The sequence below is a fragment of the Hibiscus syriacus genome, unplaced genomic scaffold (genome assembly GCF_006381635.1).
Source record: "Hibiscus syriacus cultivar Baekdansim isolate YM2019G1 unplaced genomic scaffold, ASM638163v2 tig00112281_pilon, whole genome shotgun sequence".
Taxonomy (NCBI): domain Eukaryota; kingdom Viridiplantae; phylum Streptophyta; class Magnoliopsida; order Malvales; family Malvaceae; genus Hibiscus; species Hibiscus syriacus.
The window spans coordinates 860,312-885,846 of NW_024063292.1; the positions used below are offsets into that span (position 1 = coordinate 860,312).

The following is a 25,535-nucleotide window of genomic DNA, read 5'->3' on the forward strand; positions in this document are numbered from 1 at the left end:
CATTTTAAGGTTAATTTGACATCAGATACAGTTCAGGTTCAAGTCGGGTTACTTTAAGTCCGGAACGATGTCAGGTTAGGTCAAAACAGTTCAAGTTCGGAGCAGTTAAAGAGCAGGTTAATTCAGGTTTCGGATGGACTTCAGACGAATCTCGTTCAGATCGGGTCACATCATTGGCAGATAAAATCTAGGTCGGGTCTTTATTAGATACTGATTGAGATCAAATCGGGTCAATTTTTATTTTGGATTAATAATTTTCGTCTTTCGCGAACATTAAATTTCAATTTATAATTGTATATGATTTAGAGTAAATTACTAAGAATATAAATAATCATGGATCAATTTTATGAAAAATATAAAATTAAGAACTAAATTAAACAAATATGAAATTAGAAGTAAAAATTTAAATAAATTAAACAACACGCAATGATGAGAGAGTAAATCGAAATAATTTTAAAATGTGAGGTTGAAATTAATATAAAAAATACTAAATTATACACATTTAAAAAGTTATGGGTCAATTAAAAAAATATAAATAAGTAATAAGTATGGGGTCAATTTCATATGCCAATATAATTTTAAGGACTAAATTGAATAAATATAAAATTAAAAATAAAATTTTAAATAAATGAAACAACACAAAGGGATCAAATCAAATAATTGTAAAATGAGAAGAAAATCTGTAAAATGGACTAAATTGAATTCATTTCAAAAATTAAGAAACAAATTGAAACAATTATAATATATACATATAAACTATATAATAATATAATATATATAAACTATATAGTTTATATATAAAGTATATATATTATATATATAAACTAGATAGAAAAACTATATAGTTTATATTTATATTATTATAAACTATATATATTATGTATAAACTATATAGTTTATTAATATAAATTATATATAAACTATATAGTGTATATATAAAGTATATATATAAACTATATAAACTATATAGTTTATATATGAATTATATATAAATATATACAACTTATATTTATATATTATGTATAATTATAAATATATATGTTGTATATAAATTATATAGTTTCTATAGTTTAAATATAAAGTATATAAATATATATATATATAAACTATAAATTATATATAAAAAAGAATATATACATATATAATAAAAGTATAAGTATATATATATATATATATATATATATATAAAGTATAATTATAAAGAATAAAGTATATAAGTATATAAAGTATATATATACATATATAATAATATAAAGTATAAGTCTATTATATATATATAAGGTATAATTATAACAAATAAAGTATATAAGCATATAATATAAAGTATATAAGTATATAATATAAAATATATAAGTATTAAATATAAGTATATAATATAAAATATATAAGTATATAGGTATATATATATAAACTATAAAGTGTGTATATATATATATATATATAAAGAATAATTATAAAGACTAAAGTATATAAGTATATAATATAAAGTATATAAATATATAAACTATATAGTATAAAAGTATATATACATATAAAGTATAAGTATATATATAAACTATAAAGTGTGTGTGTATATATATAAAAAGTTTTAGTATAAAGTATATAGGTATATAATATAAAATATATAAGTATTAAATATAAGTATATAATATAAAGTATATAAGTATATAATATAAAGTTTATAAGTATATATATATATATATATATATATATATATATATATATATATATATATAAAGTTTTAGTATATAATATATAGTATTAAAGTATATAATATAAAGTATATAAGTATTTATACATAAAAGTATAAGTATATATATATATAATTTATAAGTATTAAATATAAAGTAATAAAGTATATAAGTTATAAGTATTAAAGTATATACTATAGAGTATTAAGCTATATAATATAAGTATTAAATGCAAAGTATTAAAGTATATAAGTATAAATATTAAATATAAAGTATATAAGTATATAATATAAATTATTAAACTATATAATATAAGTATACAATATAAAGTATCAAAGAAATAAGTATTAAACAAATATAAGTATACAATTAAAAATTATAAATAAGTAATAAGTATGGATCAATTTCAGATGCAAATATAATTTTAAGGACTAAATTGAACAAATATAAAATTACAAATAAAAATTTAAATAAATGAAAAAATACAAAGGGATCAAATCGAAATAATTATAAAATGTGAGGAAAATCTATAAAATGGAGTAAATGAATTCATTTCAAAAGTATTAAAGTATATAAATTGAGAGTTATATATATTAAATTATAAAATTTGTAGGATGAAATATAAATAAAATAAAAATTTAAAGCCTAAATTAATACATTATATAGTTATATATATTAAATTATAAAATTCATAGGATCAAATTGAAATAAAATAAAATTTAAAGCCTAAATTAATACATTATATAGTTATATATATTAAATTATAAAATTCATAGGATCAAATTAAAATAAATTAAAATTTAAAGCCTAAATTAATACATTTTTGGACTAAATTGAATAATTTTAAAACTAGGGGAAAGGGCTACAATCCCCATTAAAGATATTTTTGGCACACGCGGGCCTAGAGGCCTGAATCTAAACAATATTTATATCCAAAATTTTTAATTTTCAGAACTTTAACGCCGGCCATGGACGTTGGTGAAGCCCTAGCTCCCTTGGAGAAGATGACTCCTTGACCATTCGATCTATTTTTAATACACTTGTTGAGATTGATCCTTGTTGGTGAACTTGGATTGATGACATGGCAGCATAGAAAGGGTTGAGATTTGCCTGTACCTTTAGCCATAGATATGTGACATAAGCATCTAATAAGTTAGGCCACATTAAATGCCTTGTCCCCTTTCAAATTTCAAAGCAAAAAAACTCCTCTAATACATCTTTCCAATTTGTATTTTATTATTCTTTAACTATTTATTTATAATGCACATATTAGTAAGAGAAAATAACCTCAGTGACCAAAAATGCCTTATAATATACGATTTTAACCAACTTTTTTTGGATTTGCCAAAATGACCAACTAAATCGCAATGCGATCGATAATTCGCAACGCGATCTCCGGTATCGCAAATCAGTTTCCAGATTCGCAACGCGATTCTGACTATCGCATTGCGATTTTCCTAATTCGCATTGCGATTTACGTATTCGCGTTGCGATTTTCATAATTCGCAATGCGAATACGTAAATCGCAACGCGATTAAATAAATCGCAATGCGAATTAGGAAAATCGCAATGCAAATCTGACTATCGCAATGCGATTTACATAGCGCCATTCGTATTAACGTGTATTTTTTTTTTCAAATTCCAAACACGAATTTTTTCTTAATATATCAGAAACTGAACCGTCCACAGTAATCGAAACTCATAACCTTAAACCTAAAATCACAATACTCAGTCTCATCTCCATCTCTCACTCTTTAAGACGAAATCCGTCCCCATCTCCGAAGATTTCCGTCCCCATCGTCGGCGAAATCCCTCACAACCATTCACGGTCAGAAATCCCTCACAATCATTCAGAAATGGAAAATCAACCTCTGAGGGTTAGTTTTTTTAATTATTTTTATTTTGAAATTTTTGCATTATTTTAGGTTTTTCATATTGAAATTGATGATAAGTTTACTGGTAATTTCAATAATAGATTAACCATTTCACTTAGATTTCTTATTAAATTCATTCGATTGCTGCCAATACTGCTAAACTGTTTAGTATTTAACCCTGTGAAGTTAGTATTTGTCTTTGTTTTGTCTTTTGGTTGAAGTAATGCAGAAGAAGAATAGTTTCGAGAATGAAAATCGCAACGCGTAAATGAATATCGCAACGAGAGAATCATAACGCGAAATGAAAATCGCAACGAGATAATCGCAACGCGAAACCAAAATCGCATTGCGATTTTCATTTCGCGTTACGATTCTCTCGTTGCGATTTTCTTTTCGCGTTGCGATTCTCTCATTGCGATTTTCATTTCACGTTGCGATAGTAATTTCCGCGTTGCGATTTTCATTATCTCGTTGCGATTTTCATTTCAACCAAAAGACAAAACAGTGTTGCAAATTTTAGTTTCATGAATAAACTACTATTTATGTTTATTCTTTTTGGTATATCTTCATAGTGTAGTTTTTGGTATATCTAACTTGGTATGTTTATTGTTTTTGTAGAAATTTTTTTCGGCTTCATTGACATTAAGGAATAAAGTTAGCCTAGCCACTACAATTGCTTCGAAGCTTTCACCTGCACAAAGAAAATTGTTTGAGGAAACCTGCTTTGGGCCATGGCTGAGAGTACAGCATCCGGGTGGAGATGCTAATTTGACCCATTTGTGGCTTCAGACCATGACTAGCGATCTACCCCGACAGTATACAACGTGGTGAGGAAGAGATATGGTTTCATTTTCCACCGGCGTGTACTTGTTTTGGGTGGAAGGAGTTCTGCTTAATCACTGGTCTACGATTCGGACACGATGATGTAGGCCGGTACACTCGTCATATCACCCGCCCATCATGGTTATCCAGGGTTTTTCCTGATGAGTCAATAGAGAAGCCGAACTTACACGTCGACGACCTGAAGAAATTGTTTAATAAGAAAGATGGTTTTACTCGGATGAATGACGTCGATGTTGTCCGAGTATGCCTTCTACTACTTTTGTATGCCGGCTTTTTAGGCAGAGAGGCCAGACAACCTATTCCTCAGGAGCTAATATTATTGGTAGAGGACCTAAATGCATGGAATCTGTTTTCGTGGGGTTCGTATATATGGAAAGCTACCTGGACTAAGTTGTCGTCTACCTTTGATGACCGCAAAAGTTTGCGGGGTGATGGGTCAAAATACACTTTGTCAGGCTTTGTTTGGGCCTTTAAGGTAAGAATTTCTATATAATGTTTTCAAAATTATAATTAATTATTTAACAATTACTAATGTTTGTTATTATATTATTTGTAGATTTGGATATTCGAGGCTTTCTCCAGCATTCGGACATATGCATTAAAAACCTCAAATGATATTCCTAGGGCTATTTCCTGGAAAAGGAAACGTCTGTTGGATTGAGAAGACTTAATACCATATGCGACAATAAATAATGTAAGTTAACACAAATACTATCATATATAAACAAGTTATTAATAGTAGACGTTTAACTTTGTTTGAGTTTTATATTTTTAGGAGGCCAACACTCCATTAATGAGACTGACACCCATGGAGGCTGAGCTTGCCACTGATTGGTGGCAAGCTAGTCAGTGTTTTCTTGATGGCACGAATGATGAGTAGCCTCCACTTCCTCCACTTCGAGAGCCATCACCTCACCCAGAGCCATCACCTGATCAACCCGACTATACACCTCTACAACGAGAGCCATCACCTATCCCGTCACATCATCGAGCCTCTTCTCCACAATCACCTCATGATAGGCGACCGGCAAAGATGCCACGACTTCTATCTCCCTATTCTCCACCTCCACCTCCACGGGATGAGTCAAGGGAGTTACGTGATGAGGTCAATGCCTTGCGTGAGGAGATCGGTACTCTACGCGATAACGATGGTGCATGGCGTGTGGAGGTGTCTACTTTACGTGGTGAGGTTGTCGCTCTACGTGAGATGGTAGTATCGTTGCAGAATGAGGTTCATACTCTACGCAACGAGGTAAGTTTAAGATTTTCCATATTTAACTTGATGATAAATTTACTCGTAATTTCACTTAGATTAACCATATTTAACTATGATAGAATAATGACTTGGGTGAATTTAATGCAAGTTTGAAACATATTTGTCTTTGTTTTCACTGTTTAAATATCATGTCTGTTTATTTATTGATATTTGTATTTAATTATTTAGCGGACCGATAAGGTGGATGCTTTACGTCAGGTTTTTCTTGCACGACAGAGTTCACGCATCAGACGGCGTGCCCGACTCGCCTGTCATCCCTCAAGAGTCCACTCCTATCTTTAAAAAGGCCCCTATCATTCCTCGAGAGTCCCCTCCCACCGTTCAAGAGGCCACTGTCATCGTTGAAGAGGTCCCTCCCACCATTCAAGAGCCCGATTCACATGGCGTCATATGTAGGATTCTTGAGAAACCCTCTGACGTGCCGGACATGATGGATTCAAGTTGGCTCTCGTATGAGTTACCGACCAGTACCATACCGATATCTGAAGTGGAGAGGAGACAACTACCGGACACAATTCTGGATAACACCCTTTGGGCTAAGACCGCAGTTGATTTTTATCTACATGAGCGGAGCCAGGGGTGTTTCACTGACATATGCAAGCTCAACGATGATATCTATTTGTTGCTTGATCGGTCTTGGTGAGGCGTATTATTAGGGGTCGAAGACAATGGCTATTTTGATGGAGGGGTAAGTCTTATATTTTTCTTATATTTTAATTTGATTATTTTTTTTTAAATTTATGTAAGTTACTAATATATGTCTTTTTTGTAAAACAGCATATCGATGCGTGGGTGTCACGTCTTCTAATAATTAGGAAACTTAAGGAAAATAAAAGAAATACACGATATACAATTATGCCGACGTCTTTTAACGCCATTCACTTGAAGAATCAACGAGATGAATCATTTGCATTGGGCAATGGACAAGTTAAACTTTATCCTGCATGGTGGGAGGTCGATAAGGTTAGTATTTATTTTAGATTGAGTTTAAAGGTATTCATAAATAAGTGCGCAAATGAATGAATTATTACTTATGATTGCAGGTGTTTATCCCTGTTTTAAAACGTAAACATTGGCTTCTCGTCGAGCTTCAGCTCCCATCCCTTAAGGCAATAGTATATGAAAGCATGATAAATTACATATCATTAGCTGATTTAAGAGATATACTTCTGTAGTGTAGCAATCCATAGCGTATGCGCTTGAATCATCTTGGTTTAGATGAAGAGAAACTTTTATAACATGGCCACACGGATAACCAGATGTTTGCCATTTCTTACAACTACACGTCTTTGCATTTAGATCGACAAGCCCATTTAAGTTATTATCCAGTACTTCAAACAAAGTGTTTGAACATGGTTCAACTCTCCATGACGTTGACTTCACAACACGTTTCGTTATCTTTTTTTCTGTCCATGGTGTAACACGATGTTCCAATGTTCCTGTAAATTTAAATAAATAATACTTAGTAAATTATATGATAAGTTACGAATTTAAAGAAATAATACTTGCATGGTTTCTTTTCTTGTAGTACCACTGTTGAATAGAGGCTCAAAAAAACTCCATTAACATAGTAATGGGTAATTTCCGGGAATGACGACTTAGAGCGTTGATTGATTCTGCACTATTAGACGTCATGAAACCATATCTTGCTCCAAGTTGATATACTCTTGACCATCTTTCAAACCTGACATCTTCTAGTGTTTGAGCACACTGAGGCAAAACACGTCTTAAACAGTTTATATGCTTATTAAAATCCACTTCCCGATAAGCTTTTACAGCCTTCCAGTATGTCCATTTGTGATTTTTTATACCAGCAGACCTTGATTTTAGATTTCTATATAAATGAACACCACAAAGTCCATGAAAAGCATCTGGGAAACACCTTCTAATAGCGTTGTCAATTGAGTTTGCCCTATCGGATATGATTATCAGATTGCTAATAGGACCTATGCAATCCCTAAGATGCCCCATAAACCATGTCCATGAATCAGAGGTTTCAGATTTGCCAACCCCGTAAGCTATTGGCAATATCCCATTGTTAGCATCCATGGCTACTGCTAATAAGTTTACTGCAAGGTATCGACCTTTCAAATGTGCTCCGTCAACTATAATAACTGGGCGCATGCAAGTAATAAACGAACGAATCTACAAAATAATATACACAAGAAATATAATCATTTAAATGTGAAATGCATGTAACTAACAAAAATGAGTCAACAGAATTATATTGATTTACTAACCGCAGTACCAATGGCGATAAACAGCAACTCAAAGCGTCCATCTCTATCTATTTTGATATGAGTTACCGACCCAGGATTTTTCAGCTTTAAATTGTGACAATAAGCCGGCAGTTGGGCAAACGATGCTTCTGGCGACCCCGTCAACAATTCCAAGGCATAACATTTGGCTCTCCAAGCTTGAGAATATGATATACTAATCTTGAACCGAGCATTCATGTTAGTCATAATTTCATGTCCCCGATATATACCCTGCCATTCAAAAACATTAATTCAGCCAGAAAACCACCCAACACCTTTTTGTTTGCCTGTCTATGGTGAGGAAAAACTTGGGTTCTTGAACATGTATGTTTATCAATAAAAGTCCTAACTTGAAACATTTCGCAATCTTTTATCCTCTTTGCAATCATACGCCATGTACAATTTTTGTCAATCATACACCTTGTTTCGAAACGATCTTTGCTTAATTTGTTAACTTTTAGTTGATAGCCATCCTCCACACATTTCGTATACAAAGCTATCTTCAAGTCTTTATTTGTATCAAAACAATCATCTTTCTTGATACGAATAACTTTTGTGTAACAATCAACTGCTTTCTTTACCAACTCTTCTTCCGGTATCTGAAGTAATTCTGGCATATTCCAGTTATACTCCCGTGGCATTTTCTTTTCTTCGGGGACTTTTTCTTCTTCTTTTTCTTCTTCAGGATTATATGAATTACAGAATGGATGTTCAACATGTTCATTCACAGTCGTAACTTCCTCCTCATTATCATCAACAACATCTTCCTCGGCAACGGCTGTTTCATCATCAAAATTCGGGTATTGACCAATATCAAAATCATTACACGCAGGGTCTGTTTCTTCTTCTGAAACATCATCAAAATCTGAGTATTGACCAATATCAAAGTCCATGTATTGACCAAGATCAAATTTCGAATACTGACTAGTACTCATAATTTTTTCTGTTGGCTCATCATCGTCTAATTGATCAATACGAAAATCAGAATTTGGTGCTGAAAGTATATTGGGATTTGGATTAGAGAAAGGTTGTGGGTTTTGAGAAAAACTTAGTTGATTACTACCCGCTACTGACCCAACAATACTACTTCTAGGTTCAACAACATACAATGTAACATCATCACTTGAAACACTAATGTAAGCAATGAATCGTTCAACATCTTCATTGTCGGTTAACAAATAAACTTTACCATTTCTCTGATAAGATAGCCTAAATCCACTTAGGGGCTCTAAATTCAATTTCTTTGAAACACGTAACATTAGAGTTTCATAATTTAACTTTTTTAATGACAGTTTTAGTTGAAGATTCATGGGTAAAGGCATATATTGTAAAACACCATGAACATTCTCCCATGACCCTCCAAAACACAAATCTATCCAAACATGATCAACATTAGATGATTTCATGGTTGTAAATTAATTTACTAAACAAACGAGCTGTGAAACTAAGACCTGTTGCCGGATGGGGAAGGATGTAGGAACGGATATAGGAACGGATATAGGAACGGATGTCGTCGGAGAGAGTGATAGATGGAGATGGAATGAGTTGCGATTTAGGGATTTAGGTTATGAGTTGTTGCTGCTGCGTAGATATATACCCAAAAAATTTATGTTGCGAAACTAAAACCTGTTGCGAACTTTGAAAATCGCATTGCGATTCTGTATTATCTCGTTGCGATAGTCAGAATCTCGTTGCGAAAGTTAGAATCGCGTTGCAAAAGTCAGTATCGCGTTGCGATTTTGTATTATCGCGTTGCGATAGTCAGTATCGCATTGCGATTTTCCAAATTCGCATTGCGATTTACTTATTCGCATTGCGAATTGGGAAAATCGCAACGCGAAATTGGAAAATCGCATTGCGATAGTCATAATCGCGTTGCGAATCTGGAAACTGATTTGCGATAATGGAGATCGCGTTGCGAATTAGCGATCGCATTGCGATTTTATTGGTCATTTTGGCAAATCCGGAAAAAGTTGGTTAAAATCGTATATTATATGAGATTTTTGGTCACTGAGGTTATTTTCTCTATTAGTAATACATGTGGGCTTGTTTATTGGGTCAATATAAAACAAATGTAATGACCAATACTAATGTAAATTGACCTATTTTTTGTTGTTATTTATTTATTTAATAAAATAAATGGGTTATGCCACTAACCTATCATGCAACTATTATTTAAAAACTATATAATATATACAAACTATATAACATGCAATGTAACACACACTAATTATTTAACTATTTAACATGCAATGTAACATGAAATGCAATTCAACATGAATTACTATAGAATGTCACATGGAATACCACATGAATTAATATGCACCTATTATTATCTAATATCTAACACATGTAATTATTTAATATGCAATGCAACTAATACTAATACTATAATATTTAATATATGCAACTGTACTAATATGCAACTTACCTTATGCAAAAACATGGCACCATATGATAAAATGCATTTAATATTCAAACTATACTATATGTACTAACTATATATCATATACTATATATTATAAACTACCACGTGTCACCACCTCGGATAAAATAGGTGATGACAATTATCAATATGAATTAATCCTTTATATTATGTTTTATATGTGTTATAATTGTTACATAAATTTTCTTTAAATTAATGATTATATTGAAGATTTATAACATAAGAATGATAATATAATTATTATAATTAGTATTTTATTGTAACATTTAAAAATTAATCATATTAATTAGTATGATTTATTATAAACTTAAAGTCTCACAATTTTATTAAAATCTTATAATTTCATCAATGATAATATAAGTCAGGTAAATGTCAAGTTAGATCAGATCAATAAAAAGTCGGATCATTTACAGGTCAGGCTGAAAACAGGTCGGGTAATACCAGTTATTTATCAGGTCAATATCGGATTCGAGTTCATATTAATCGGATGCAATTCGAGTTCGAGTATCATATTTTCGGTTCAATTCGGGTGTAAGTCCACAATTTCCAGATTCAACTCGAATACAGATCAATACCAATTCCGATTTGAGTCGATTTCGAGTCATCACAACATAAATCAAAAACAATTTCGACTTGAGAGTTCAGATCAACTTTTTACACCCCTATATATAACGAGATTAAATGGGAATGGAGGGCTTTCATTCTAACGGTGAATCCCAAGTTTAAGTTTGATTATGATTCCCATCCGCGACAACACGCGTCAGCAATTAATTGGTTCTAAGTGGGTAGAACTGCACCGTCCATCAAGATAACTCATCCTCTATTTGAGAAAGAGGATTCTAATTTGTAAATTCATTCTGTAGAAGAAAAAAGTCCTCTCTCTTTTTTTACCAAAAAAACCCTGATTAGTTGAATCTCTTGCTTTCAATCTGTTGAAGAATTGATTTCAAAAAGATGTCGGGGAGAAAGATTACTTTGAAGAGCTCGGACGGCGAATCCTTCGAGGTCGATGAAGCGGTGGCTTTGGAATCTCAGACCATCAAACATATGATCGAAGACGACTGCGCCGATAACGGAATCCCCTTGCCCAATGTCACCAGTAAGATCCTCGCCAAGGTCATTGAGTACTGCAAAAAGCACGTTGATGCTCCTAGGACCGACGATCGATCAGCCGATGAAGACCTTAAGACTTGGGACGCTGACTTCGTCAAGGTCGATCAAGCTACTCTCTTCGATCTCATTTTGGTTAGTCTCTCTCTCTCTCTCTCTCTCTCTCTCTGGTGATGTTTCAATTATCTTTAATTTTTTTATCGGTGGCTAGGCTAGGATTTTGGAATTGGGGATATAGGAGAAACAAAATAGAATACGATTTGAATTTTTAGTTGTTTTTGGGTATATGATAAATGTGATGCGAATCGGGTTTTCGCGTAACAGGGAATCTTCTTTACTATGTTCAAATCGTTTGCTTTTAGTGATCTATAGGTTTTTTAATTTTGAAGGCTAATGAAAGGAATATACTTCGATGAATATGCAATCGTGTACATGTCGTAGAGTTTTCATAAATTTGAAGAAGCCATTGCAGTGCATCTTGTATTTCAAAGTATATAGACAAATATGCTGTGCCACTTCTTATGTATAACTCAAAATTCCCTGATTTTGTTTGATTCTCTCCTCGTTTAGTGATGAGACTGTTATTGTAGAAGCAGAAGCCCAACTTGTGTTATTAGATGAACTAGTTTGATTCTTTACTAATACCTTGTGTAAGTTGTAACTATAAGCAATAAAACACGTCAGAAGCATGAAATTCAGTACCTTCTTACAAGGTATGTTTGAGATTGTGCATATATTTGCAATTAGCAATCAGAACAGTAAATCTATAACTAATTGTCCTCTGTGCAAGTTGCAGTTTGGGTAAGGCCCGCTTGTTGCTTAGTGGAATTAATGTTGGAGTTGAACAATATTTATCCCGTTATTCATTAGGTTTTGTTGAAAACATCCTCTTTTTGTACTGTTTTTTGCAGGCAGCAAACTATTTGAACATCAAAGGCTTGCTGGATCTTACATGTCAAACCGTTGCTGACATGATAAAGGGAAAGACCCCTGAAGAGATCAGGAAGACATTTAACATCAAGAATGACTTCACCCCTGAGGAGGAGGAGGAAGTTCGCCGGGAGAATCAGTGGGCTTTTGAATGAACTATTGACTATTTGGATGTTATGAAAGCCTGGTATATTAGATGCATATAGTTATTATTGCTTTACTTCTTTCGCTGTTTTCATTGGTACTTTTGGATTTTCTGAGTTCTTTAAGTGACTTGTATGTTTAGTATCAAATGATTTTCATGATATCGGTTCCTTAATCTTTGGTTTTTGTGATGAATGCTTCCGTAAATCCCGTCCCATGTTTCTCCATGTTCATTATTCCGTTTTAATATTTTGTTCCATTTACCGAACCATGTCTAGAACTGAACATGAGCTGAGCAGAGAACCAGATATCTTCACTCTCTAATGAGCTGAGCTTGAGCAAACGGTCTCTGCTAAGAATGGGGACTCCTAAGAAAAAAAACAAGAGGAAAATGAGGGGATTTTTTTCAACTTGGATTTTAACCCATTTTTAATTTATTTTCTAGTGTGTTAACATAGATATTAATGATTATTACATTATAAAATGAAAAATATATAATAAGGCAATAATTTTATTGTTAGAGATATGATAGTCAAACAACAAATAAGTTAGAATGAACTTAAATCGGTTTGTTAAATGAATTTTAAACGAATAAAAAATGTTTTATTTGCGGATATTGGGGGATGTTTATTTGATTTCAGTAAATAAATTCTTCATTTTTCTCATGAATTGGACTGCCTCTAGAACATGATAAAAAAAAGTGTCTACCAAATTTATGGATCATTTGGCGAAAATGATAACACCAACAAACGGGAGAAATGCCACCTTCTCCTCACACGCAGCTTTAATCCACCAAATCCCATTAGTGCAGTTGCATTTCAGCAAACAAAGACACGCCTGTTTACGATCTGATCATACACACACAGACATTGAGCAGAGCTACCAAAGCTAGGGAGACTCGAAAGACAACTTAGTAAACATATAAATTACTAACATCGCAAACTCCGGTCCTCCAGAACCCAAATCCAAATTGGAGTTGAAGCTCCCAAAATCCCAAAGGCAGCAGTATTACATGAAGCTAAAAGTTACGAGGGTTTAGAAACTTAGGGCACAAAAGAAAAAAAATGGCGAGCTTTACCAACCAGCTTCTAAAAGAAGCAGGAACCGGATTTAGCAAAACTCTGTCGGACATCCTCGTTTGTCCACTCTCCAAACAAACTTGTTCTACATTACTTTCTTGTCTTTTTTTTTTTTTTTTTTGGTTTAGAACCAACACTTGCTGGGATATAAACAAATATGACGTGTTTTTCATAGCTACTGGAATGAGCATACAAATATTTTTTGTTCTTGAGTATTGCGTTGCTAAACTCATGCATTGAAATCATTTTTTGGGATCATCTTTGTGGGCAATCATTGCATTGAAGCATATTTTGAAAAGAATGTTCTGCCTGTAAATTACACTCGAGAACTGAAAAAGGTTCATGCCGGTTGCAGTCAATTATATTCCATCATCGTGTTGCTTCAATTAGAACATAGAAGCATGCTTGCCGAATCCATTGTACGCTGATTCTCTGGGACATTTAATTCACTTACCTAATGGATATGCCTGCAACTGATATCCTGATTGCCGTTGGTGTTTGAATCTTTTGGAATAAATATGACTACCGAAGCTCTCTCTACACTTATAGGCCGATCAAGGGATATGTGACTTATATTAGCTTCTATTGAAACAGTTTGGGTTATATATGAACCACTCTTAAGACGACGACAACAACAACAAAACCCAATTCCCATATGCAATGGGGTAAGGGGGAGATAGGGTAGTAGGCTGCCCCCAACGCCAGGTTGAGAGTAGCTTCCGTGGAAGACCTCCGGCAGTCAGAAAATTAAAAATATAGATAAAATGCAATGCATGTATAAATAAATACATAAATACATAGTTGAACACTATTCATATGCAATCATTAATATCATTAATATCATATGCGCGTTTGTAATGGGAAGTAATCCCTGTAAATAAATCCCTGCGAAAAAATCTCTGCATATAGACAAAAACGTAAGACACGGCTAAATTGGTATGAACCACTCTTAAGACAATTTGTGGTAATAGTGTAGAAAGTGGTATGTTAGTTCAATAAACAGACCTCGTATTTAGTAGTGAGGATATGTTCAACATTTTTGCAGCGGCAAACGGTTTCTGGCCAAGTTGATAGTTGCTTAGTGTAAGAATAGAGGAAGCAAAAAGAGCAGGGCAATGTGGTGATGAAGATGGATACGTGAGAAGGTTGATGTGGGGATCAGCAAGTTTACCTTAAGAAGATGTTCAAATATGTTATGTTGTGTGTCAACTGATGTAGTTGAACGCACGCAGAAAGAATTGGAAACGTCTGTAAAATGAAAGACTAGTTGGTCAAATTTGAAAAAATTGTTCCATTGCCGGGAATTGAACCCGGGTCTCCTGGGTGAAAGCCAGATATCCTAACCACTGGACGACAATGGAATGTTTGATTGAATGATGTAACATATTGTTTAAAATATATAAAACGTATACGTTCAGAGAGTGATATAAAGTTCTCAATTTTATGTGTTTTTTCTGCATTTCGACCGAGGAAAGATTACAAATGAGAGAGAAGATTTTTTTATTTTCGTTTTTATATGATTTGTTGTGACTTAATAATTTTTTTTATTTTCAAAATATCACTGGCTTCGTTTTGTTTGTGTTTATGTCCTTTTATATGTTTCATATATTTACTTTTATATATTACATTTCATGTATTATTTATTATTTTGTTCAATATCATGTTTTATAATGTTTGTTTAATTATTTTATATTATTATAATGATTTGTAATGATGATTCACTTTAGGAAAACATCTTGCTAAATTATTTGTAATTTATTTTAGATTACAACTGATGTTTTAAACAATATTATTCATGGTTATCTATAAAATTATCCTTCAAAAAATTATCACATAATTAACTTCACCATAATAACCTATTTAATCATTAGACCTTATTTACGAAGAACAATAATTCAAGATTTTCATATTTGACCTTCACAAAATAACACATCAAAATCGTTTTTAGCGGCGTTTTGAGAGTAAACGTCATCAACTTTAAACATATATCGGCGTTTACATTTAAAATGCCACAAAATGCTAACTTTAGAGGCGTTTCTTTACAAACGCCGCAATAATGTTCATCTATAGTGGCATTTTTTCAACAAACGCCGCAACAGAGTAGTAATTTAGCGACGTTTTTATATAAATGCCGTAATAGGGTTAACCTATATTGCTGTCTTTTCAATAAACGTCACAACAGATTAGATCGTTAGCGGCATTTTTATACAAACATCATAATAGGATTCACCTATAGTGGCATTACTTCAATAAACGCCGCAACATATTAGTCCTTTAGCGGCGTTTGTGTATACAAACGCCTCGATAACTCGTACAGTAGTGGTGTTTATTTGACAAACGCCGCTACATATATGTACTTTAGAACACCGCAATGTTTTATAATTTTAATCATGTAAACCCTTTCCCCTTTTCATATTTCCCATCTCCGTCGGACATACCCAAAAACTGACGTAAATCTGTTGCTACTCGTTGCCGCTCGAAGTTGTTGATGCCTCCATCGTTACGCCATCTCTTTTGAACCTCTTCTTCCCTAGAAACTTACATCTCTTTCATATCCAAGTTATACCTTGCAGCAGGCGTAACATCACAACAAAATCCGTAGCAGCAGGCACAACATCACAACAAATTTCCAAATCCAAGTATGTTTGATTTGAATTTTCTTGTGTTCTTTTTTTAGAAAGTTTAATTTGTTTTATAATTAAACATCAAACTTTGTTTGGATTCATTTGTGTTTTATTACCTTGGCTCTACCGAGTACTACTGTAAGTATTTTAGTTGTTTTTAGTTAGCTGCTGGTGTTGTATGTTCAGATTGGTGTCGTCGCTGGAAGTGTAGGGGTATGGGTGTTTTATGCCTCTGTGTTTCGTTGTTGGTGGCTCTACTTAACATTTAGCTTGTGGATTCAGATTTGCATTGGTGTGCCTTAGATGTTAGTCTCGTGTATGTGGTGCAGAGATATCTCCCTTCCCATCTTTGTTGTATTAGTAGTTGAGCCTACTGGTTGTAATTCAAGCATGGACTATAGTTGATGTACCAGGATGTAATGCTGCTGATCTAGTTTTGGTGATGTAATGTGAAGTGTTGGTTTGGTTTTTCTTTAGCTTGATTTTGACTTTGTTCCACAAGATCATGGTACACTCTTTTTCCTCCAACTGAAATTTAGAACTCAAATCAAAGTTGATAATTTTTAAGGCTTAAGGATCTCAAACTCCACTTTTATCATATGGTTTACAACCTTAAAGTAAGTCCTAGGTTAGATGTTAATGCAAATACATACATGATCTGTTTTTTCCATCGTACGATCTGATCTTGAAGCAAGCAATTAGTTTGGCTTGGAGTGTGAGTCGGTTCTGAAAGGATGACCTCAACATCTCATCCTAAACTTTATAATATTATTATAACGTCGAATCATGAATATAAATAAATACCTTGCACCTGCATTACATGTCTCAATTTCTCATTTCATGTTCCATCAAATGCTTAGTAGCTAACTACTAAATCCAACCTTATCTCTATTCTCCTTTTTCTTTTTCTCAAGTTTTAACGCAAAAAATATATATGGAAAAACGATAGTGTACAAATTTGATATTTTATATATGAAGTTATTACTTCATAACACCCCTAGAGACTTGATAGACATCAGGGATTGTACTAGTTAGATTTTATATCTTAATTATTTATATATGTTGATGTCGTCGAATTTAGTACGAATATTGGTAAAACAAAATCCATCTAAGAACAAGAACTTGCATTGAACATGAAATATAAAGGCAGTCCTTCCCACAGGTGGGAAGAAACTTATTAGGAAGCATACTTGACTTATTTTAACATTTTTGTTTAGCCATAAACCTAGCATTTGTCAATAGCTTCAAATCCATCACCTGGCTCCACCAATCCATGACTCTATAAGATATATGTTCAAGTTCCAATAGTAACTATCAATTTCTCTTTCGCATTGGATTTATTCTCGATTAGTGCTTTAACATATTATTCCATCAACATAATTTGAACTTACCAAATAATTTTGTTAATGGATTAAAATGTTTCTCATAAAGCATGAAGTAAAAAGATAATGATTCATGAAGTAAAGATATAATTTTAATCTAACAGTAGATGTGTTAACAGAATATCTAACAATTGTTAAAATTTTAACCATTTGTTATTGTTGCTATGATAGACTCGAAAAATGTATCTTTTAGTTGCTTACATTTGAAATGGATATTTCAGAAATACGAAATGGATAAGAGTTTGGATGGATTTGTCAAGGGTAACTGACGACTATCAAAATGGAGTAGAAACTTTTCTAAATTTAGCTTTTGAAAATGCAAGCCAGGAGAATATGATTCTTTGCCCTTGTAAGAAATGTGCTAACATTAATTGACACATTCGTAAAGTTGTCTACGAGCATCTAATTGTTTTTGGATTTTTTCGGGGCTATAAAAAATGGATATTCCTTAGAGAGTGTACACCTCGTAGATCTTATTCCGTGTGTAATTCTTCTTATCCTTCTAGTTCTCATCATATATATATGCTAGAGAAGATGACATGGAGGCTATATTGCAAGATGCATTTAATATGCACAGTCATAACCAACCTGTTAGAGAATATGATTGTGATTTTGGTGGTAATGATTTAATTGAGATGGGAAGAAATGGATGTGATGAAGAGCCAAATGGAGAAGCGACAAAGTTTTATAAGTTGCTTTAATGAAATGAATGAACAACTTTATGAGGGATCAAAATATTCAAAACTCTCATTTTGCATTCGTTTTTTCCTCTTAAAATGCTTGGGAGGATGGACCGGTAACTCTTTTACATTGTTATTAAAGTTTTTAGAAACATGTTTCCTTTGTAAAAATCCCTCAATCATGCAAAGATATGAAGATAATGATAAAGGATTTGGGTCATGGTTATGAGAAAATTCATAGTTGTCTGAAAGATTGTATATTGTATTGGGGTGATATAAAAAATCAAGAGTCTTGTCATGTATGCGAAAAATCTCGATGGATGAATGGGGACGTAGAAAATGTGAGTGAGGACGAAGTTGAAGCACAATAAAAAAAAGAAGCTAGTTAAGATTCTGCGATATTTTCCTCTAATACCTAGGATTCAAAGACTTTTTATATCTTCAAAGACTACAGAGTCTATGAGGTGGCATCATGATGGGAGAACCGATGATGGATTATTAAGGCATCCTTCTGATTGTTTAGCTTTGAATTCATTTGACAAAAAATTTCCAAGTTCTGCAAGAGATCCCCGAAATGTCATGCTCGATCTTGCATCAGATGAGTTTAATCCTTTTAAAATCATGAGTACTTCGTATAGTACTTGGCATGTCCTACCTGTTCCCTACAATTTTCCTCTATGAATTTGCATGAAACAATCATCCTTTATCTTATCAATGATAATCCCTGGTAAGAAGTCCCGGAATTGATATTGAAATCTATTTGCAGCCTCTTATTGAAGAGTTGAAACAATTATTGGTGGGTGTCGAAATATATAATGTGTTGAAGAAAGAGAACTTCAATTTACGTGTAGCTTTATTATGGACTATTAATAATTTCTCTGCTTATGTAAATCTATCTGGTTAGAGTACCAAAGGTCGTTATGCTTGTCCTTGTGGTATTGCACAGACATGTTCAAAGTGGTTGTATAATGGAAAAAATCTCTTACATGGGACATCGTTGGTGGTTAGGTGAAAATCACATATTCAAATATCAAAAAATATTGTTTGATGGTACTAAGAGTTTAGAAAAGCTCCTAAACAAACAATCGGGTTTGATATCTTGTCAATGTTGAAACATATTAAGTTCACTTATGGAAAGATGAATCAACCACCAAATACATGATCAAAGAAAAAGGTAAAACAAGTTTATGATTGTGATGTTGAACAATAGAGTGATGATGATTCTGATGAAGAAGATGATCCAAATGAGGTGAATTTGTGGAAAAAGAAAATTATTTTCTTCCAGTTGCCTTATTGGAAGGATCTCATTTTAAGACATAATCTTGATGTCATACACATTGAGAAGAATGTTTGTGAAAATATTATCGGGACCATTCTTAACGTCTAAATCTAAAGATAATCTAAAGAGTCGACTTGACTTAGTTAACATCGGAATTTGGCCTGATCTTTATTCTTAATTACTTCATAATGGAAAATCTTGGTTAAAGAAAGAAAAAAAAGTCTTTTGCACGGTGTTGAAGGATATAAAAGTCCCAGATGGGTATACATCAAATATATCTCGATGTGTCAGTGTTAAAGATCAAAGACTTTATTATATAAAGTCACATGATTATCATATATTGATGTAAGATTCACTGCCAGTTGCTTTACGTGGTTGCATGTTGAATAAGGTGACGTCTTGTATAATTGAACTCTTTAATATAATGAAAGCTATTTGTGGGAAAGTTCTGATGGTTGATGAACTTGAGAAAATGCAAGATCGAGTTGTCTTGATTTTATGCAATATGGAGAAGATATTTCCACCTTCATTCTTCACAATTATGCTGTATTTTATAGTTCATCTCCCTTATGAAGCTAAAGTTGGTTGACCAGTTTTCTATTGGTGGATGTATCCTATAGAGAGATGCTAATTGACTTATGTGTATTCAATCTATATTGAACATATCTTTTAATAAAAATCATTAATATAATGTTGTGTTTTGTGTCTAGGTTTTTGGGCAAGTTGAAGTTTTACTGTAGTAATAAGTGTTATCTAGAAGGATCAATTACTGAAGGGTATTTGGTAGAGAAGTGTATGACCTTTTGTTCTCGATATTTGGAAGATGTTGAAACAAGATTGAATAGACCAAATAGAAATGAAGTGTCCAATATTCCATACTTAGCTGAGACTTATTTGTTTGAAAGTTATGGTGAACCACTCGGCAATGTTGAAATTACACAGTTAGAGGAGAAGTCTTGGGTACAAGTACATTGATATGTTCTTTTCCATCACGATTCATTAGATCCTTTACGCATGTAAGTTTAACAATAAAAATCCTAATGTACTTTCTCGTGAAATTTTATATTTCTCGTTCTTTAATCACATAATCTTCTTTATAGTGAGTTTAAAGAAGTCTTAAGATCTCAGTCACGCTCCAGAAGAATACATCAGTGACACATTCAAAAGTTACATTCAAAAGTTATTCACATAAACTTTTCATGAATGGTTAGGGCATACGGTAAGCAAATAAATCTTTGTATGACACGTAAATTATGTATAACTTTTCTTGTTTTAATATATTTATATAAATGCTAACTGATTCATCTTTCATGCGTAATAGGTTTGGAGTGGGAGAGAAGTTAGTGAAAAGGTTAAATGGCTTTCTCAAGGTCTGAATAGAATTGTTAAAAAAATAATGCCATCATCATTAATGGGTTCAGGTTCCACAAAAAATCTCATGAAAGATTAAGGAGGACACAAAATTGTGGAGTAGTTGTTACTTCTTCAACTATAATTTATAGTAGTGCTAGAGACAACCATCATGCGGAGAGAGATGTAGAATATTAAGGAATCCTTACGGATGTCATTGAGTTGGATTATTTTGGCAAACGAATGGTTTTGTTGTTTATGTGTGATTGGGCTGATGTAAATACTACTCGGGGTATTAACAGAGATCAATTAGGTTTTACAATGGTGAACTTTTCTCTATTAATTCACACTAGTCATCAATTGATGGACGATCCATATGTATTTTCTTCTCAAGTCAAACAAGTTTTTTACTGCCACGATCCAATGGATGAGGGTTGGTATGTTGTACTTTGAAACACCCCTAGAGACTTGATAGATATTGGGGATGGAAGTAGAGATCTCATTGAAACAATATCAGAAACTTTGCCTTTTATAGCACAAAATTTAGATGAACTTATTATTGGTACTAGTTCACAATTCCAATGGGTTCAGGATGACATGAATGAAGATATTTATGAAAATTGGTATGACATAACAATGTAGTTAGATTTTATATCTTAATTGATTAATTTATAATGTTATCATTTATATATGTTGATGTCATCGAATATATATATATATTAATAGTATTGTTGTCGGTAGTTACTAATATTGTTGTTTGTTTATTGTAGAGAGAGCAGCGAGAGAAGCAAATAGAAGCATCAAATTATGAAGAACTTCAAAATGAAATTGAAGCTATGAAGAAGATGCTGAAGTAGAATCAATCGAAGAATTTATCATCCTAGGTGCTTTCTTAGGTCAATGATTTGTTTATGTTATTGAAAAATGTTGAACTACATTATATTTAACTTGGATGGTTTTAAACTTTGATTTATTTTTGTTTTTGTGTATTATTACTTATTTCGAATCGTAATTATATTTAAGATGATTATTGGATATTGTTACAGGTTAAATTTGGGTAATACAAAATACAAAGAAGATATGTTGAAAATAAGTTTCGATTAGTGGCGTTTTAGGGACAAAACGCCACTAACGGATTGCATAATTGGCGGCGTTTTTAGGGGGAAAACACCGCAAAATGACCAACCTAGTGCAGCATTTGTGCTCAAAACGCCGCTAAATATCAAATATGTTGCGACGTTTGTGCCCAAAATGCTGCTAAATATCAAATTTGATGTGGCGTTTGTGACTAAAAACATCGTTAAATAGCGAACCTGTTGCAGGAAAATGCCTATAAATATCAAACCTAATGCGGCGTTTGTGCCCAAAAATGCCACTATATGGCGAACCTGTTGCGGCGTTTGTATACTAAAACGTCGCTATATAACCTGACCTTTAGCGGCATTTTAGTATACAAACGCCCCTACATAACCTGACTTTTAACAGCATTTATTAGTAGAAAACGCCACTAACAGTTGCAGCGTTTGCATTACTGCCATTTTGCGGCATTTTTTTGCACCGACAATATTTTTAGCGGCACTTTTAAACGCCTTAATAGGAAAAAAAGCCGCTATAGACCATTTCTGCTATAGTGTAATAAAAACAACGTGTTTGACAAATTTATAAGTTAGTGGATGACTCTTATTATTTTAGTTGTATTTAAGGTAATTTCTTAATAATCTTTTGGACAAAGTTTAATTGTGTTTCTGTAGTTTATTAACAAAATATTAAATTGATTGTTTAAAGTAATGAAACATGATGTCATTCTATAAAAGATCATCTTTCAATTTTTGTTCAAAACTCCGAAAATATTTGAAATAACTTTATTAGTTTTATATATTAAAATCAAAAGAGGTAGTCAAACCGATTTTAGATATATATCGAGTTCATTGTACATAATCGCATGGTACTCCAAAGTTGTGTATCTTTGGATTAGAATTGCATACGAAGCAAACATGTTATGAATGTGTAGGAAAAGAAATACAAAAGAGTGGTTGTTTAAGGCATGGAACAGAATGTGTGGAAGGCATGTTTTATGCATACAGGCTTATTATAAATTAGAATCAAATTTCAAAGAGGAATCCAAATAATAAATAAATATTTTCACATTCGCCCGCCGCATTTTTAGTATCAATAAGTCTATAACTATGCGATATTAATTGGAACTACCGCTAACTGTTGTTTGGATGCAATGCAAGGACTCTCCAATACTACTCCATGCCTTTTACTTAGACATAATACTAAATTAACCCTCAAACATTTAATCAAATAATTATTTTAGCACATATTTTTTCAAAAAGATCAATTTAACTCTTTTTTTTCTTTTGAAGTACTTTAGCCCGTAACGTTTCATCTTGAGGCAAAGATGTGTATTTGTAGATGAAAATCGATAGTTAAAAAATAATTAACACTTTAAAATAGAAATCTTTTTATCCTAAAATGATATATTGGGGGCCAAAATACTCCAAAAAAAATATAATGGTCAAAGTTACTATTCAATCAAATGTTAAGAAATTTTTTATCCTAAAATAAAACATTGGATCAAAATACTAAGAAAAAAGAATAAGAGCCAAAATGAATATCTTGATAAGCATTGGGGCTAATTTTAGCATTACACCTTTTATTTATTTATGTTTGCTACATACTCCATGTCCTATTTATTCTCATAGAAACTGCCTCTGGGTAATCATAATTGCATTTGTTTGAGCAAAGAAAGAAAGAAAGTAGTTATATTTATCATCTGAGTTGGTTCCCATGGAGAAAAATAGAGATGGGGTTCACGGTAAGGATTACGTAGACCCGCCACCGTCTCCCTTGATGGACACGGAGGAGCTTAAGAGCTGGTCGTTCTACAGAGCTGTACTTGCCGAGTTTGTTGCTACTCTTTTATTCCTTTACGTATTGGTTGCCACTGTTATTGGTTACAAACGGGAAACAAGTCCCTGTGACGGCGTCGGTCCCCTTGGCATTGCTTGGGCTGTCGGCGGCATGATATTCGTTCTCGTCTACTGCACTGCTGGAATCTCCGGTAACAAGCATTATGCTAAATGCTAATTAATGATTGTTATGACCTAATAGGCCAACGTTGGTTGCATTTTATCTTTGTTAAACAGGTGGTCACATTAATCCGGCGGTAACGTTGGGGTTTTTTGTGGCCCGGAAGGTTTCGTTGGTTCGAGCGTTCGCCTACATGGTGGCGCAGTGTTTGGGAGCTATTTTTGGCGTTGGTTTAGCAAAGTCTGTCATGAAGCACTATTACGATACACTAGGTGGCGCTGTAAACGCGGTGGCTCCCGGGAACTCGAAGGGCGCTGCTTTGAGAGCGGAGATCATCGGCACTTTTGTACTTGTCTACACCGTTTTCTCTGCCACCGATCCCAAAAGAAATGCACGCGATTCCCATGTGCCCGTGGGTATCATAGTAGTAGCATACATGCAAATTAAAGTTATTATTAGTTCAATTTTGCATATGAATTAAAGTATCTGGTATGGGTTTAGGTGTTGGCTCCGTTGCCGATAGGATTTGCTGTGTTTGTGGTGCACCTTGCCACCATTCCAATCACTGGCACCGGCATTAACCCGGCTAGGAGCCTCGGCGCTGCTGTGATGTACAACACTGGAAAAGCGTGGGATGATCAGGTACATGTATAGTAGATTCATTTATTCTGCCCATTGTGGATTCAATGCTAACTTAAAATTTGATGAAAATAGTGGATATTTTGGGTTGGCCCTTTCATTGGAGCGGTGGCCGCAGCAACATATCATGAGTACGCACTGAGAGCTACTGCCATCAAAGCCTTGAAATCCTTCCGCACCAGCTATTCAAGTTAAATGCCTGCCCCTGCTGTGTCTATGCATCAAAGTATTGCTTGTGATACATCACTTACCGTGTTTGTTGTGCGTCTAAGTTATACTCTATAAAAATGTTATTGTCCTTAGAAAATTCGAGTTCAGATAATTACGTTCTGTAAAATTGTATACATTATTAGTATTTTTAAGAAAAATTATGAACAAATATTATATTATAATCACTTCATATTATTAAAAGAATTTACACGGACCAAACAATATTTGTAATAAAGAGATGATTGTTATCTTCATAGATTTCAGCACAATATTTACAAGAATATTTGAACCTATTATAAATCTTTAAAACAAATATTAACTTATAATCTTTTCTACTTAGAAAGTGATGGTAAAAGGGGGAAATTGGAAGGATGAATAGCAGCTGCAGGCTTATGTAATTATAATGTATGGGTGAGACATTATCTGCATGGAGGAATAGACCTTGGGTAACTCAATTTTCTTGCAATTTGCAAATAAAGACCGACCGCATTTAGTGGCTAAAAGCCCCACAGATTCTCCCCAATCAACGAGTTTAGTTTAGTTTTTTTCCTCTCTATTTTAAAATTTTGTTCTAATTATTTTAGATAATTTCACGTCGTACATCTAATTAAATTTATAAACAAAAATTTATATATATAAAAATTTAAAATTAAAATTTATTTAAATAATATCAAATCAATTCAT

General features: G+C 33.0%; 2 protein-coding genes and 1 non-coding gene across 3 annotated transcripts; 2 read left to right on the forward strand and 1 right to left on the reverse strand.

Moving 5' to 3' along the window:
* The first annotated feature begins 11,261 nt into the window (after nt 1-11,261).
* Nucleotides 11,262-12,733, forward strand: LOC120177032 (SKP1-like protein 1B). Its single transcript, XM_039183295.1, has 2 exons — nt 11,262-11,633; nt 12,410-12,733. Exons 1-2 carry the CDS (start codon nt 11,343-11,345, stop codon nt 12,581-12,583), a joined length of 465 nt encoding a protein of 154 aa, XP_039039226.1. The 5' UTR covers nt 11,262-11,342; the 3' UTR covers nt 12,584-12,733.
* A 2,207-nt stretch (nt 12,734-14,940) lies between these two features.
* TRNAE-UUC lies at nt 14,941-15,012 on the reverse strand. Its single transcript has one exon. It is a non-coding gene; the product is annotated as a tRNA-Glu (tRNA).
* Nucleotides 15,013-23,710: 8,698 nt separating this feature from the next.
* Nucleotides 23,711-24,961, forward strand: LOC120177082 (aquaporin PIP2-7-like). The gene is made up of 4 exons (XM_039183325.1): nt 23,711-24,033; nt 24,119-24,414; nt 24,504-24,644; nt 24,717-24,961. Exons 1-4 carry the CDS (start codon nt 23,760-23,762, stop codon nt 24,834-24,836), a joined length of 831 nt encoding a protein of 276 aa, XP_039039256.1. The 5' UTR covers nt 23,711-23,759; the 3' UTR covers nt 24,837-24,961.
* The last annotated feature ends 574 nt before the right edge of the window (nt 24,962-25,535 follow it).